The sequence below is a fragment of the Plectrocnemia conspersa genome, unplaced genomic scaffold, assembly GCF_051122295.1.
Source record: "Plectrocnemia conspersa isolate PC_06_02 unplaced genomic scaffold, ASM5112229v1 ptg000004l, whole genome shotgun sequence".
NCBI classification, from domain to species: domain Eukaryota; kingdom Metazoa; phylum Arthropoda; class Insecta; order Trichoptera; family Polycentropodidae; genus Plectrocnemia; species Plectrocnemia conspersa.
This window is the reverse complement of record NW_028277168.1, coordinates 10,975,645-10,991,545: the sequence shown is the minus strand read 5'-3', so window position 1 is coordinate 10,991,545 and position 15,901 is coordinate 10,975,645. Positions and strand designations below refer to the sequence as shown.

Below are 15,901 nucleotides of genomic sequence, written 5' to 3'. Positions count from 1 at the left end.
GTTTTTATTGTTCATTATTATTTTTCAGAAGCTATGAGTGATTAATAAGATGACTTTACGCCGAAATGGAAGCAAACTTATTCAATTAAATAATCGCCTGCATCAAAATCATTGTTACGCGATCGCCATGACAAATCCCATAATATCACAAGATAAAAAATAAGTTTTATTAGCGTTTAGGTAGTTTGATCCACATTAACTTTCAATCCTCATACATAATACTAAATATGTATAACACGTTTACGGTTATCACGTACCTGGTTTATTTGCAATTCGAATAATTATATTCGGTAAAAAAAGGAAAATACTTTCATCAACAGATGTCATTGCGTTATCGACCATCTTTTTTATTTTATATGAATTATTTCAATTATATTTTATGATTAATCATTGTAAGCTCTTAAACTTAAAAAAATAACATTATACACGCACTCGATAGTGAGCCTTGTGTATTTTGTTTATTTATGTACATAGTAACCATTTTCTAAGATCATGCGTATCCATGGAAATTTAAAATAATTAAATTATTTTTTCTGATTGGTCGGAACCGTTTGAAAACTGCGGTTATGCAATAATAGGCTTTATGTATATGTAAATAGATACTATTATTTCATAGCATGTAGAGTGTATAACGAGCTTTTAACAAAAGCGAACAAAATATATAATATATAATAATAAATAAATTATTAGCTCCACTACCTCCTCACCTATTCTATACTCCTGGTAGATTATGACAAAAAACCCGTACAAAAACGGTAGTTTGAAGCGTTTTTTCTTTCTGAATATGCTTTGACGCTACTCTTGAGATGCATAATTTGCAGAAATTGAAAAAAATAGTATTCCTAATAATTAAAATAATAAATTAATTGTCAGCTACCTTCTCACTCGTATGCACTCCTGGTAGATTTAGACAAAAAAACCCGTACAAAAACCGTTTCGTGTGTCACAAAATGGTAGTTTGAGGCGATATTTTTTTAGCATATGCTTCGGACGCTACTTTTGTGATTGCAGGAATTAAGAAAAACTTTTTTTGCAATAATTAAAACATTAAATTAATTGTCTGCTTCACGGACCGACTACTGAGAAACGTGTTGTCATTCGCCGCCGTCACGTCAGTGTTACCAGAGTACTACCTAATTTTTGGCATAATGAATAAATAGGTCTTCACAATAAAATATTTAATTTATCATAAAATCAATTTAACCTAAAAGTAATATTTTAAGTTGAAAGTTAAGTTAAACAGCAACGTGCTACAATAGGTTAAGACAAGAGACTAAAAAGTTTTAGTGGTTTAAAATATTTTTTATGTCTATTATATTTAATTTACATTATTGCATAAAAAAAGTAGTGAGTTTAAAAATAATAAAACAACGTCTCTAATCAAATTATAAATGCTAGCGTTTCTCAGAAAAATCTCAAAGTATTTTTTTATTATTATTATTTTTTACTTCAACTGTATTTTGTATTTATTTCTGGATTTATACATCATTTATTCTCTTAGTCTTGTCTGTATCTTTGTATTTTCAGTATCTGTGATTCTAAAAACTTATTATGATTTGTCACTGTATGTATAATTCATATTATGTTAACAAGGAGATCAAGAGACGAGTAGTGTCAGCAAATAAATACTATTTCAGCCTAATAAAACAACTCAAATCGCAGACACTATTTCGTCGTATAAAAATATTGCTCTACAAAACGCTGATCAGACCAATTCTGACATACGATTCAGAGAGCCGGACACTTACCAAGGCCGACGAAAGGCTGCTTGACATATTCGAGAGAAAAGTGCTTCACAAGATATATGGTGCTATATACGAGAGCAACGAATGGCATATAAGAAACAATCGAGAGCTCTACAACCTCTTCCAAGAAGAGAGTGTCTCCACCTTCATCAGAATTGGAAGACACCAGGAAGGAAGTTGGAAGAAAAATATGATTGTAGCCGATGTATGTTCGGATTATATGCAGTTTAAAAAATGGGATAGCAAATCTAACTTAACCGGCGAACGGTTGATGATGCTCGATTTATATAAAGTTAAAAAATATGGAACAATGTACCTAGCCAATCAATGACTGGTATATATAAAGTTTAGTCGTTTGATGCCCGTCGGTGTTCTCCTCTCCATACTGTTAAGCTTTCAACAGCCCGACTTCGCGGCTTCCACCCTCTTGAATTAGCATCAAATAAAAAGAATATATGTATGTTTTTATTGCTTTACAGCGAATCACTTAGGTCAGCCATCAGCGCGACAAATAATATCAGATCATATTATTTAACAAAATTGTTTGATAATTTTAAGTGAATACTATGTCTTTATTTGGTATCGCGGCACCCCACAAGTCTAACGCCCCAGGCGATCGCCTGTACCGCCTGCCCCTCGGGCCGGCCCTGATAAGTAGTTCAGCGGTTATGCAGTATCACCGACGATATGTATGTAATTAAAAATATGGTATATTTTTAATAAATTTATATATTTTTTTCATACTTGTTAATTGTATATTGTTTAGAGGAGTGCACATAAAAAAATAATTATTAAAATCTTGAACTTCATGTGATGAAAAATGTATATAATAGGAAAGGAGTAAAACAAGTTCTAAATAATATTACTAACTTTATTTTCTTCTAATAAATAAGTTAAATGTCATACAACAAATGGCATGAGAACAATATAAATAAAAAACGAAAAACGCTGTATAAAAATATCTCTTATAAGATTCTAAAATCTATGCCAAAAATTAAAAAAAAAACGTATGAGCGACAAAGCAAAGCTTACAAAGTATTTTGTACGTAAATAATTAAATATATAATAATGCAATACAATTAAAGCATAATCGAACCCATTACCATGTGATTACGTTCATTGTGCAAATTAAATAATACTTAACGCATAAGTACATGACAAACACAATTCAATAATAATAATCGAAGATTATGACACATAATAAGTTAACCGATTAATAAATTGTTTAAAAAAAGATTTTGTGTGCCATAATATTAATTTTTTCAATATTATTATTATTATAAAAATCCATTCAAGTAACAAGTTATTATGCAAATATAAATATCTATTTATAATATATATATATATCCGTAAATCTATATATACACACTTAGATAAAAGGCGAATTGTTCTTAGTTCATATACAATAATATTATTACCGTCCTATATAACCATTCCCAAAAAAATTCATATATTTTTTTCTGTCCAAAAATAACTTAATCAATTACAATAAATTATTCTTATTACATAATTATGACGTTATATACACATTACATATAAATAGACAATAACAACAGAAATGGAAGGCAATAACATCTATAGTCTATGATTAATTAAAGTATAATGTTAAAATTGACCTATCTATTTCATTTATGCAGCAGGTTTATTCATATATTTATCTATTGAATTTAATATATAAAGAGAAAAGGTATTAAAATTGTCATGCTCAATTATTTCAACATAGTATTAAATCGTATTAATAATAAATAAATAAAATACACTGGCTTCTTAAAAATATTAAAAATAAAATGTTGATTGTGTCGTAGCAAATTCTGTGTTTTATGAGTATTTTGGCAAACATTATTTATTACTCTCAAATTAAATAATATTTTCATATTGAAACTAAAATAATAATAAAAAAACGATCAAATATACATAGTCATAAAAAAAATCTGGCTGCTGAGGAAAACGGCGCGATTATTTCACTAGTTCAATAAAACTCAATTATCACAGGTGATGATTCAATGTTATGGTACATTGAAAGATACGATTAGGCTCAATTTTTATAATACATATCATTTACTCATACAAGCGTGTATCGAGTGCCAAATATACATAGTCAATCAATGGATGACACGTTAAGATCATAACGATTTCATCAAGCTTATCTAAATAGTTGTGATGCATTGGATACTTCTCGAAAGTTAAAGAGAGAGAGAGAGAGAGAAAGAGAAAGATGACATAATATAAAATATATATATATATGTGATTCTCTTAATGGTGAATTTTATCGTTGCCGATTGATTATTTATATGAAAATATATTATTATGTTATACGTATGTTATATAAATTAACAGTTGGGATATGTGAGTCAAGAAGATATCATCTTTTTTCGTTGTCTTCTTCCATCGAGTAAATATGACATGTCGAGGGGTTGTTTCGTCGGCATTTTAGAAAGTAGCTTCAGAAGGATGCTGTTGAGGCGAGCCTTCTGCGTAGCACGATTCTGTAAAGAAAAGAATATATTACTTAATGCCACTGGGTTTTCTGTTCATTATGATACACATAAATAGAGAAAAAATATATTGCTCTGTAAATTGGCAGCAGTGTTACATATAGTTTGAAGAATAGCAGATACATAGTAATACCAATTAAGCATGCAACACAAAACTTCCATTCCATTGTAGCAGTTTTAAATGCTAGAAAAGTTGAATTAAACATTATGGAGACAAATTAAATATATTTTTATGTAAACCCTTTACTTGCTAAGCCTTATTATATTACTATCTAAATATTATTTAGAATAAAAGTTATTTACCTTGAAGCCAATACCCTACAACTCTTTAAAAATGTATTTAAATCTTCCTTTAATGATTTCACCTGATTTGGCGATTCTCAGCAAAGTAGCAAAATCTAATATATTGAATTTTGGCAACCAAGGGGTTAAGAACTATTTTGTGTACAATAATATTTAATAACTATGTGATTTAGTCAGTGGCTCCTCTCAAAAACTATGGAACGATGTATCACCAGCCAAAGATAATTAAGAAATAAATACACACCTTCACTATTGTTGTGTGTAACAAAGGTGCACCTTTAGGTTTCGGCACCGGCACAGCCGGGTGATTCACAATAGCTTTGTTGTTAGATTTCGACTCGCGAGTCGTATTGTTTTCTTGAGTTTTACGCGTTCTATTCTTCAGCAGCGAAGGCGAAACCTCATGCGGCTGTAAATCAATTAATCAATAAGTATTCCTAGTACAAACGGATATAAAATGATATAAAAATCAACAATACCGCATAAGTCCTCGTTATTTTGAGTCGCTGCGGGAACATTTCGAAAGCGTAAGATTTGATACAAACGGGATATTTAGGTTTCGATATCTTCGTAAAAAGGCGAGCGCATTTATCCACTCGCAATTCACAAATATAGACGTGGTCTTCTTTAGCTGCTAGAGGCCGTCCCTATAATTAAATAATGATAATATATAAATGAGAATTATTTAGTAGCATTTAAAAATTAGAACACATACCTTGCAATAAGTGTTTAGATCCATCACCCAACATTGTGACATCACTAATTCAATCGGAACGGCTTCATAGAGCGGTACTCTCATAACTTCATTAGGAAAGAATCTAAAATTGTAAAATAAATTAGCACAATACCTTAGGGTGTATTAAAAAAAAAAAAAACAAATACTAACTTCCTAGTAGGTTCGTGATACGTCTCATGCGGTCTTAGATAATGATGGCCATAAACGTATCTCTGACCGGTATTACGATCTCGCCATAATCTCTCAACTCTGAATATGTCCAGTTCTGAGACACTAATGGCACCGATCGTTTTATATGTATGTTTGCGTTGAGTGTCCTGCAATAAATAAAAAATAAACCATCGTTATTATATTTACAATTGATGAAAATATTATTATCAATTACCTTTTTGTTATTATTTTCTTGAATAGAATCGTTATCATTCTTTTTATTCTTATCTTTACTGGAGTGTCCGTCTTTATCGTTCCTACTCTTGACTTTCTTGCCTCTGTCCAGTCTCTTTCCTTTATTGGAAATACCGCCCATGTTGTCTTTAGGATCGGGCAAAAACGGCGTGTCGGGTTGTTCGCTGCAATCCGGATGCTTCTCGTCTATCGGAATGTCTCTCAAAACGTAGACGGTATCGCCTTGTCTTACTTGCAAATCTCCTCTCAGTAGCGACAAGAAGAATTGATTACCATCATCTGTGTATTCGTCTAAAGAAATTTCCAGATTGACCTACAAATTTAATAACAATCAAATGAGCTTGTTTAAACAATGTTTAAAGAATAAAATTCAGAACAAATTGGACGGAAAAAATCAGTCACTAAAAGTATATATATTCTTACTTCTCTAGGTTGACAGCGGTGACAGTAATACGGAACGCCAGTATCAGTGACGGCCATACACCTAGCATGCTGCCAAACTCCGCAACCCTTCAACGGCCTGTTTGTGACAATATTGAAGTCGTTTTGATCACTTTCGATGGCTTTTTGAGATTGATCGGACAATGATGGATTGGAGGTCTGATCGCCTTCGCCTCCGCATTGCACCATCAGACCTTCTTCACCATGCAGGCCGCAAACGCACATTATAACTTCCTCTGCAAAAATAATAAAATAAAAATACATCCATATTCTAATGAAAATATACGATGACTGTGTGATAGTATTATAACATACCTTGTTTCCTCTTTTGCAAAAATCCTGGCGGGAGTGGTTCTTCAGTACCGAGAATAGTCATTAACTGATCAGCGAAATCCAATTTCGCATTATTATATAACTAAAAACAATATAATTTTATAAATAGCATGATCAGGCACAGTTCACAAAAATTGTTAAAGAAGTACTTTTTTAAGCTGTAGAGCGATGACGCCAAGATGTGAAGTGCGACCGAAAGTCTTCGTAATTCCAGCAAAAAAAGAATTGAAGTGTGAATCAAAAAGCACTACGTTCTTATAATGTCCAGTTTCAATATTCGTTTCGATAGTTTGTAAATCTAGCGTAGGAGTAGCAGTTGTTTCAGTGCTTCTAGCAACCTTCTTCCTTAAGAACGGCGAGCATACAATTTCGTTCTTCTCGTCTAAAATATTGAAATTATTGCATTAGAATAACCATATTTAGTGTTACATGTAAGTAAAATATATTACAATACCTTTAGAATTTACCACGACGTTATATAGTTCTCTGAACACGTTAGCCAATCGAGCATGTTTACTCAATTCTGGATTATCTTCAGCTAATGCCAATCTTCTAGTTTTGATGTTACGCGGCGTTCTGAGTGCGTGTAGTCTTGTTAGGAAAACGCTGGGATTGTCGGGGTTTTGCTGAGCATTTTGAACACTCGGATGTAAAGGTAAGTTTGAAGCAGTTGCCGCCAAGTTGATTAGATTATTCGATATGACTTGAAAAGTGTTGGGTTGGACGCACGATACAATCTGATGTCCAGCCGCCAATACCGGATGCGATAACATACGCTCTCTAACTCGACGTACTTTATCAAGATTTCTATGAAGGAAACAGTGTCGATCTTTGACCATAATCTTCTCTTTTGTAGTGAGAGGTTTCATTTGCGGCTCTTGCCAAAATCGACTGCTTATATTGATCGACTGAACTTCTTTCAAGAATAAAGCAGCATCGGTCCTCTCCGGTAAGAAGTTATTAGAGTGGCAGCTTGATTTGATTGTCGCTTTAATGGCTTTCCTAGGTCGCCCGACACGGTTCGGGTTGGAAGAACTCTGAGCTTGTGTTGACACTGAAGGATTCGAGACAATAGGCGCCGCCGTGATAGCCTTCAATTGTGATTTCGCTGATGGTTTTGGTATGCGTTGAGATTTTCCGCCGATCACTCCACGGCAATCGTCCGAGTCACACTTACAAGGCTATAATAAATATAAATCATTAATAAATAAGCCAATATAATGCATCAATATATAAGATGACACAAACCTGTCCTTCGGCCGGATTGAACAACGAAAAGTTGTAATCGTATGTCAACTCTTCGCCTGCTCTGATGTCTCGTAAGGCAAACAGAGCCATTCTGAACAGACCGTTCACGGACCATTTCTGCATTTCACAGTTGGGCTGACACGAATGATTAACGAATCTGCCCTCGCCGCCCATTCGATGTCCGTCTATGACCAATCCACCATCTAGATGTAAGCAGTAATGATGCGTATCTTTCATGTAGCGAGATGCCATTCTATCTTTAAATTCTTTATCCGAAACAACTTCTCCGACGTATTCCAAGATGAAATTTCCGGTAACTATGGGCATCATCGTTCTTATGCCCCAGCCTTTGTTCTCGGTCATGAATTTGTCCAAAGCGGGCGCCCACTCGTGCCTTTGAATTCTTTGATTTTTACATAGCTCTTTGCAAGGACACAGTTGAGGCGCACATTCAGCGTAGACGAGTCGATTGATGCAGTCGTCTTGGCATTCGTAAGTCGGTTTGCAGTTGCAAGCTTGACTTTCGCAACCATCAGGCAATGGTTTCACATCATAGTAGACATCTAAAATAAAATAAACAATCATGAGTGATGTGCAGAAAAATATAGTAGCTTCTCTTCTATCTCAATAATGGGCACAGGCATACATTAAGCACAGACGTAATGAACACTTGCAATAAAATATGTGATGGCTATAATTGAATCTTATAATATAGACCATAGGTTTAGGCAATATTGCCCACTGCCGAGCGATGGACGAATCTCGGTGGGTGGTGATGGCTCCAGAGAAATTTGGTGGGCAATAGAGAAGCAAAAAGTTTTTTGTTCAAAAAAAATGTGTGAAAATGTTTTAGGCATTTTATATTTATAATATGCGTTTTAGTATTTTTTGAAAGTGGCCAGGCTAATCGTTTTTCCAGGTACCTATGCGTTAGGCTCGAACCGTTAGGGTACTTACTTGATTATTTTGATTTTTTTAAATTTGTAAATACTGTTTTTATAAATAGCAATTCCTATTTTTATAAATAGCAATTCTTATTTTTATAAATAGCATATATTATTTTATAGGAAGCACTATCTAAGTAGCAAAAAATGTACTCTTTTTCTTTGATTTAGACAATAATAAGTAAAAGTTTGCCTTCATTGTTTTATTTTATTAAATAATTTTATTTCTAAGTTGTGTTTCAAACTTGCTATTTGGAATTCTAAAATTGTACAAGCTATATGAATATTTTGGTGAAATATAAAAAGCATACGGGAATTATTACGTTTACAATTTATTATTAAATAAGAGAAAAATAGTTTTTCGATGGTGGGCGATGAAAAATTTTGTCGTTGAAAAGTGGGCGATGAGTCAATTAAATTTGAGAATTTATTATTTACATACTCGATCAGTCTCTCTCTCTTTCTCTCGATAGTTTTTATTGCTTCTTAGAACTTAGGCAAAAGGCAAAATTACTAGATAAAGTCAAAACTGTTAATTTTCGTGGACACTTGAAAATTAACTACACTAATTAAGTACACTAAAAAATGCAGTAAAAATGTATTTGAAAAACATTTTTTTTTATATAATTATTGTATTTTAATAATATTAACACTAATTTATTAAAACACAGTAAATATATAAAAAAAATGTTTTACTGCAATTTTTAGTGTATATTTTTTATGATTTAATTATAATATGTTTTATATTTTCATTTTTACTTTTTATTTTTTTTAACAATTTTTCTTTTTCTGAAAAATTGTTAAAAAAAATAAAAAAGAAAAAATATTTTTTTATTCCACTTTTCAGAGAATAAAACATTTCTTTAGAAACACGTTTTTAGACCATAAATGGAACACAGCAACTGGCAATTTATTATGATATCATCGTTTGATAGAAGGTGCTGCACTGCCAGTAATTTTTATATATGTATTACTAATACGATGTAAATAAATATAAACATACTTATTCGTATTTTGCGATAGTTCCAAGAAGGTACAGGTTGATTGTATTGATGCTGCCACCAAATGTCGTACGGCAGCGCGAAATGTTGTTTGCGTTGCCTCACCCATCGTTCACAATATGGCGGCGGCGCGAGCAATCCCTTTGGATGATCAGCAGGATTGTAGACCAGTTTTGCTTTATGGTCAACTGGCTTAGGGCTGCAAAAAATCAAAATCGTAAAAATCATACAAACAAAAGTCTATCATCGATAGATCAATACTCACTTATCCTCTTTATAGTAATTGGAGAATAGTCCGGCAACTAAATATTTCTTCCTAGTCCGAGGATTCCGTTTATTGCTAAAGCCTCTCTCCCTCTCGCTCTTGTACCCTCTCTCCACGCTGCTAGCAGGACTATCGTCCCTCGATGACACAATACGCCTCTTGTTGATGATCGATTTTGATAAAACGTCAATACTTTGCTCAAAATCGATTTCTTTTTCTTGCAACGGCAATGGGTCATTTTCTAAACAGTCTTGTAAAGGTTTGATCGTTTCCACGGAAGTATCTCTAGATTTCGGCGATCGTTTAATGCTCTTAACAGTTTCAAGTGAACTATCACGAGAACTCGGCGTCATTTCGCGCAAACGTTTCATGGTGTTGTTGCAACGAGATTTTCTCATTTGCGATATGCGCGGAACTTCTTTGTCGATTTCGGTGAAATTTTCAGTAATAGGCGATTTTTCTCTAATTTTATGTCCATTCTTTCCGGATTTAGATTTCAACTTTGGAGGTACGAGCGGATCGTCTGAATCGACATTTTCATAATTATCGTTACTCCTAGTAGATCGTTTCGATTGATCCGCAGGTGGATGAACCTTAGTTTTGGATATTTTATCAGTCACAATCCTCTTTGAGAGTGCGATATTTTCTAAACTATCGCACGGTGATAAATCTCTCAATTTTCGCTTCATATCCGAACGGCTGTTGGGTCGTTCAGCTTTTAAGTTCAAAAGGCTCAGTGGAATACTGTCTTCGGGATCGTTGCTGATAGAACTTGACGAGAGTGGCGGGATGGAATCGGTTTCGCTAAGAATTTCCCACTTGGTGACGGTGTCCAAAACTTCCGGTTGTACTAAATCAAGACTGCTATCGATAATCATCGGCTCAGCGTGTAGTAACGGTTCTGCGATAGCTTTTGAAGGCGAGACGTTATTATTTTCAAGAGTCTTACCTTGCAAACGCTCCAGAGCGATTACTGAAACGCGCCCTTGCTTCGGACAGTCGTCCTTATTTAAAATGATTTTTAACTCTCCTTGCTTTTTACGAGTCGTTCTTTCCAAAAAACTGATTGTGGCTTCGCCAACTTTAGGTACCCTTTCAAAAGCTGAATTATTCTTAAGTGTATTATCTGAAAGATTGATGGAGTTAGTATCGCTCAAATTTTCATCATTGACTGTCGGAACATAGTTATTTTTTTTCTTTTTCTTCTTAGCACTAGGAAAACCTGTTCTATTGATGGCTTTCCTCCTCTTTGCTCTTTTCTTCAAAGGCATAGTTGAATCTGCCACCAGTGTTAAAGGAACATTCTCCACATTCTTCAGTGCGATGTTTTCTAATTCTGGCTCATTTTTCTTTGGTACAGCTTTAGGAGGATCTAAAATTTTATCCGTTAACTTCGGCATGAGTTTAAACTTGCTCTCCTTTAGAATATTAGACTCGACTTTGCGTTTCCGCTTATCAAGATCTTCAACAGGTTTAGCGTCTGATTCGTTAGGTTGATTCCTTTTGGGCGGCCTAAGATTATGACTGTTTTCTATTATCCTATCCGAAATAACTGACGCTATCGAGTCGACTTTCTTTATTTTATCGCTGCTTACAAAGTTGGAACTACAGAAAGAAGATAATCGATTTTCGCCATCTAGATTAACTTTCGTAATTCTACCGTTATATTTATTTTCAATATTCTTGTTGATAATCTTAGTAAGGGTCTTTTGATTTGCATCAACGGTGACATGATTGAGCGAGATTGACGATTTAGGAATTTGTAGTTCTATGTCAACAGAAGGTTCAAATATTCCAGTAGGTTTATCGACGTTGACAACGACGGTTTCTTCTATCAATATGTCAGTACCTTTCGGCAATTTTTTGGCCTCGGCAGGAAGTTTCAATTTTGATATGGGAGATTTAATTACTGTAGCTCTAGTATTGGAATTATTGACATTATCTTTGTGAGATTTAGAGAAATCTGATAATTTATCGCTAGAATCAGAGGCACTGCTTCCGGTCTTAGTCTTTTCAATTATGCGAGATTCAATCGACTTTCTTAAATTACTACTCATTAAAGAATCCAGTGTTTTGGTCGACGAATTCGGAATAATTTTTGAGACTAAATTACTAGTCAATCCTTCTAATCTGTTCTTCTTGCGTGTGATAATCTCCGATTTTTGGGACGACGGTGATGAAGATTTACTACTATTTTTAGAACTTTTGGCATCTGATGAATCTTCTTCGACTGTTGAACTTTTATTATTGCTTATATTATCGTCGGTGGCATTTACTGGATTGTTTTTCTCGATTTGATCTTCAGATAATTTCTTGGATAGACTTTGTACTACTAAATCTAAATTGGGATTCGCCAGCTTATCTGCTTCTAATCTGTGCCTCTTTTTAGGAGTCACAATAGGAGCCGTTTTGTTACAAGGACTACTCGACGACGGAGTTGAACTTGAAGAGCTACTACTTGTACTTTTACCTTCTGTTTTTGTGCAAGATTTACTCGTATCAGATTTGGAATCACGAAAGGATACTTCTGATTCTTTATTTTTTGGCAAAGATTTTTCTAGATCATGAACCATTTTGTGAACGGCTTTCAATTTTTCAGACGTTTCATATATCTTCTTGGAGAATTCAGACTGTTCGCTGACGGGTTTCTTGATGGTCAAGTCATCATCAGTAATATCGGAGCAAGGAGATATATGGGAGCTGTTACAATTTTCTGCATCGTCAACGTTCACTCGAAGAGGACTATCGTGTCCTTTCACTTCCGGTTGAACAACTGATGAATTTTCAAGATTTTTGTTTTCCTTCTTAGCTTTCTCGGTTACGTGATTGATTTTGGTTGAACTTTTTGAGCTCATCGAGCATTTATTTTCTTTAGGAATATCTTCTTTTAGATCGCCCAAACAGTTAGTTTCCGTACAGATAAACGTATCGGAACCTTTCGTATTTTCTGTTTTTAAATTTTCGACGTATTCCGTCGCCACTAAACTGAGACTTAGAGAATTATTTGTCGACGAGTTGATATGATAATGTCGCTTTTTTAACGGAAGTTTATGCTCGTTTGTACTAGGATCTTTATCTTTACCTCCTTTGCTCTGAGATTCTTGCTGTTGTTTCTTGTGTCTCCGTTTCGACGTTGGCGTAGATACCTCAGATGTTTCTGGACCTTTGCGTTTTTTTGTCGTACGTTTTATCCTGATAGATTTAAGTATATTATCTAGCACTCCTTTATCGTTTTTGAATTGTTGTTGAGATGTCACCTTTGGCGTATGGCACAATTTAACAAATTGACTAATAAGGTTTTCCATCTCTTGACTAAATTTCTCATCGACAGGATTTGCTACAGCTTTCGTACACAATTCTCTGCTCCTCGAAACGGAACGCGATCTTCTTTGCTTCTTGTGTTTCTTTAATTTGTGATGATGGTGTCGGGAAGAATCACTCCTATTTGACATGCGAGACAGTCTACCGCTGCTCTTGGTGTTTTGAGACTTTGCTGGAGTTATGATCAATTGATTTTTGTGTTTCTTCCACTGCGGAAACGAAGAGCTTTTCTTCTGAGGTTTTTTGACGTTTAAAAATATATTGCGAGACAAAGATTTGTTAGGTACGTACGGACTCTGCGTTTGTTGAAATATATTCGTAACAGGCAAAGGTGATTTTTCTTTCTTGAAAATTGGATAAATACTGTCAGTCTTTTGGGGCTTCTTACTTTTCGGCGATAAATTTTTACATGACTGTTTCGTAGTGTTGTTTGTAAGATTCTGGCTGAACGTAGATAAAGACGATAAATTCATGGCGAAATTTTCGTTTCTTGATGTTGATATCGGTGGACATGCAAATTTATGCGTAAAGGCCGACAGACTTGTGGGATACAAAGATCCAAAATTGTACTTATTCGTCTTATTGTATCCAAATTTGTTATTTGATCCAAATAAATTATAATTCAATAAGCTGGGAGTCAACCTTGACCCCAATCCACCGAATACCGGCGCCGGAGCGAATAAATCTACATTAGAGAGCGATGATAACCCGTGACTAAATCTATTTGAAACACCGCCAAAGGTGTATTTCGATGAAAATGCACCGTTACCTTTGGAACTACTAAACTTAGAAGGCAAATGAGAGTTTTGTGAGCGACATTCAGAGTCCGAATCGCTCGTGCTTTGTCCGAGCGTCAGGCAGCTAAAAGTCTTATTAGCTAATAGTAATATCTCTTGATCGGACACAAAATATTTTTGATTTTTATAGTAACTTCTATCGCGGACCGAACGAGACTTTTTTAATTTCTTTATTCGCCGCCTCATATTTCTTACACTATAATCACTTTTATATCCTGACTTATCACTTTTATAACCAGATTTGTAATCGCTCTTGTATCCAGATCGGCAATGATGATCGGATTTATAGCCCGATTTGAAGCCATAGTCGCTCCTGTAACCGGACTCGATGAGTCTGCTGCAAACTTTGTACGTTTTAACTTCATGATCGCTTTTGTAACCAGACAGGATATCCTTATACTTTGGATTCAAGTCGATCTCCCTCCACATTGGATCTAAAGGATCTTCTAAGCCGCCTTCTTGATCACTTTGATGGTCCCTCCAATTGGTTAGATTCTTCGTTGGTTTCTTAGAAATTGAAGCTACTAGTTTGTTTATATCTTTCCTCTTTGCGTACACCTCTGATAATAAGCCTTTATTAGATCTGATATCGTCATCGCTTTCGTCAGAATCGATTACTGGTTTATTTTTGGGTGGTCTACCGGGACCTTTTTTACCCGTAATCGTTTTATTTTGCGGCCTGCCGACTTTTCTTCTAGGCGGATACAAAACTCTATCGGTTGCATATAACATTCTATCTAAAGCTGCGATATCCAATTTCTCATTCTTCTTACGTTCTACTTTGACTTGTTCCGGTTTTGGCGAATCTTCAGATTTAGAACTTTTTCTATTGAAATCTGCAAAAGTTTTTCTTTTACAACTCGCTTCACTGGACACTGATCTGTCTCGAGTGTGCATCTCTATTCTGGTTTTAGATTTTGACCTGCTACTCCGTTTGATGGTGTTTTCCTTGATGGGCGACTTGCGACTCTGCCTATGAGTGCTTTCTTCAGCGTCGATCACTCTTCGAGTGGGAGAATGAACAGGAGAATTATGATTAGATAGTATTCCAGAGTCGGGAGACACGTTCGGGGGATCATTGTTGCGGCAAAACTCGTTAACAACCATATTTACATCACTGAGATTATCACAGCTGGACGAAATTTTTTGTTCGGGTATTTCTTCCCTGATTTTACGCGGTCGGCCTCGTTTTCTTTTAACATCTACTATTTTATTTTCTACGTTGCGAGTTTCGTTTATGTTTTTATTTGATTTGTGGTTGTTCAAAAACGACGATGAGTTAGCTGCTTCTATGTTCGTAATTGCAGAGCTTGAATTAGCAATATCGAGCGCCATAAAATCATTATCGTCCAAACAAGGTGGATTCTGAATCATATCTACGTTGCTCGATCCAGATGTTATCTCTGCTAGATCTTTATTGATTTGAGACAGCTCTTCGTTTTGTTGCGGGCTTAGTTGCTGGCTATCGTTGGAAGCCAAATGATCTGCCGATAAAAAACTAGGAGCGATTTGACTCATTTCAGAGATAGGGCAGGTCTGGGATAAAACGCAGTCGCCAAGTCCAACTTTATTGATCGAATTTGTGATTGAAGCTGAAGAACTAAGCTGAGTCAACGCACTTCCTATTGGAGGCATTGTGCTGGTGTGACTGAGTAACTGCGTCTGCGCCACAAACTGTTGAAGCAATGTAGAAGCATAGTGCGTGGCGGCCGAATGCACCAAATCTTGGCCGGCGCATTCGTTTTCCGAACTGGAACTATCGGCCGTAGCTCGCTGGATGGCGGCGTTGACGAGCTGAGGCGGCAGTTCCATCTCGCTACTGGAGCCATCTGCTTGAATAAAACTTTTGTTAAGAATGAAACAAATC

The 15,901-nt window shown here is 35.1% G+C and overlaps 1 protein-coding gene across 4 annotated transcripts in view; it reads right to left on the bottom strand.

Annotated features, from left to right (window-relative positions):
• Positions 1-2,598: 2,598 nt before the first annotated feature.
• Positions 2,599-15,901, bottom strand: part of LOC148235868 (uncharacterized) — an 85,597-nt gene continuing 72,294 nt past the window's right edge. For 2 of the 4 annotated variants that reach the window (XM_088184854.1, XM_088184856.1), the window contains 13 exons: positions 9,917-15,866; positions 9,654-9,850; positions 7,707-8,269; positions 6,913-7,639; positions 6,608-6,840; positions 6,441-6,540; positions 6,108-6,361; positions 5,665-5,997; positions 5,430-5,596; positions 5,259-5,361; positions 5,023-5,190; positions 4,788-4,952; positions 2,599-4,231 (listed from right to left, as the gene is read on the bottom strand). In XM_088184854.1, coding sequence (XP_088040980.1) covers positions 4,097-4,231; positions 4,788-4,952; positions 5,023-5,190; positions 5,259-5,361; positions 5,430-5,596; positions 5,665-5,997; positions 6,108-6,361; positions 6,441-6,540; positions 6,608-6,840; positions 6,913-7,639; positions 7,707-8,269; positions 9,654-9,850; positions 9,917-15,866 — 9,095 coding nt within the window. In that variant the 3' untranslated portion in view covers positions 2,599-4,096. The remainder of the gene's footprint in view (positions 4,232-4,787; positions 4,953-5,022; positions 5,191-5,258; positions 5,362-5,429; positions 5,597-5,664; positions 5,998-6,107; positions 6,362-6,440; positions 6,541-6,607; positions 6,841-6,912; positions 7,640-7,706; positions 8,270-9,653; positions 9,851-9,916; positions 15,867-15,901) is intronic. The other 2 variants (XM_088184855.1, XM_088184858.1) reach the window with 1 other exon arrangement.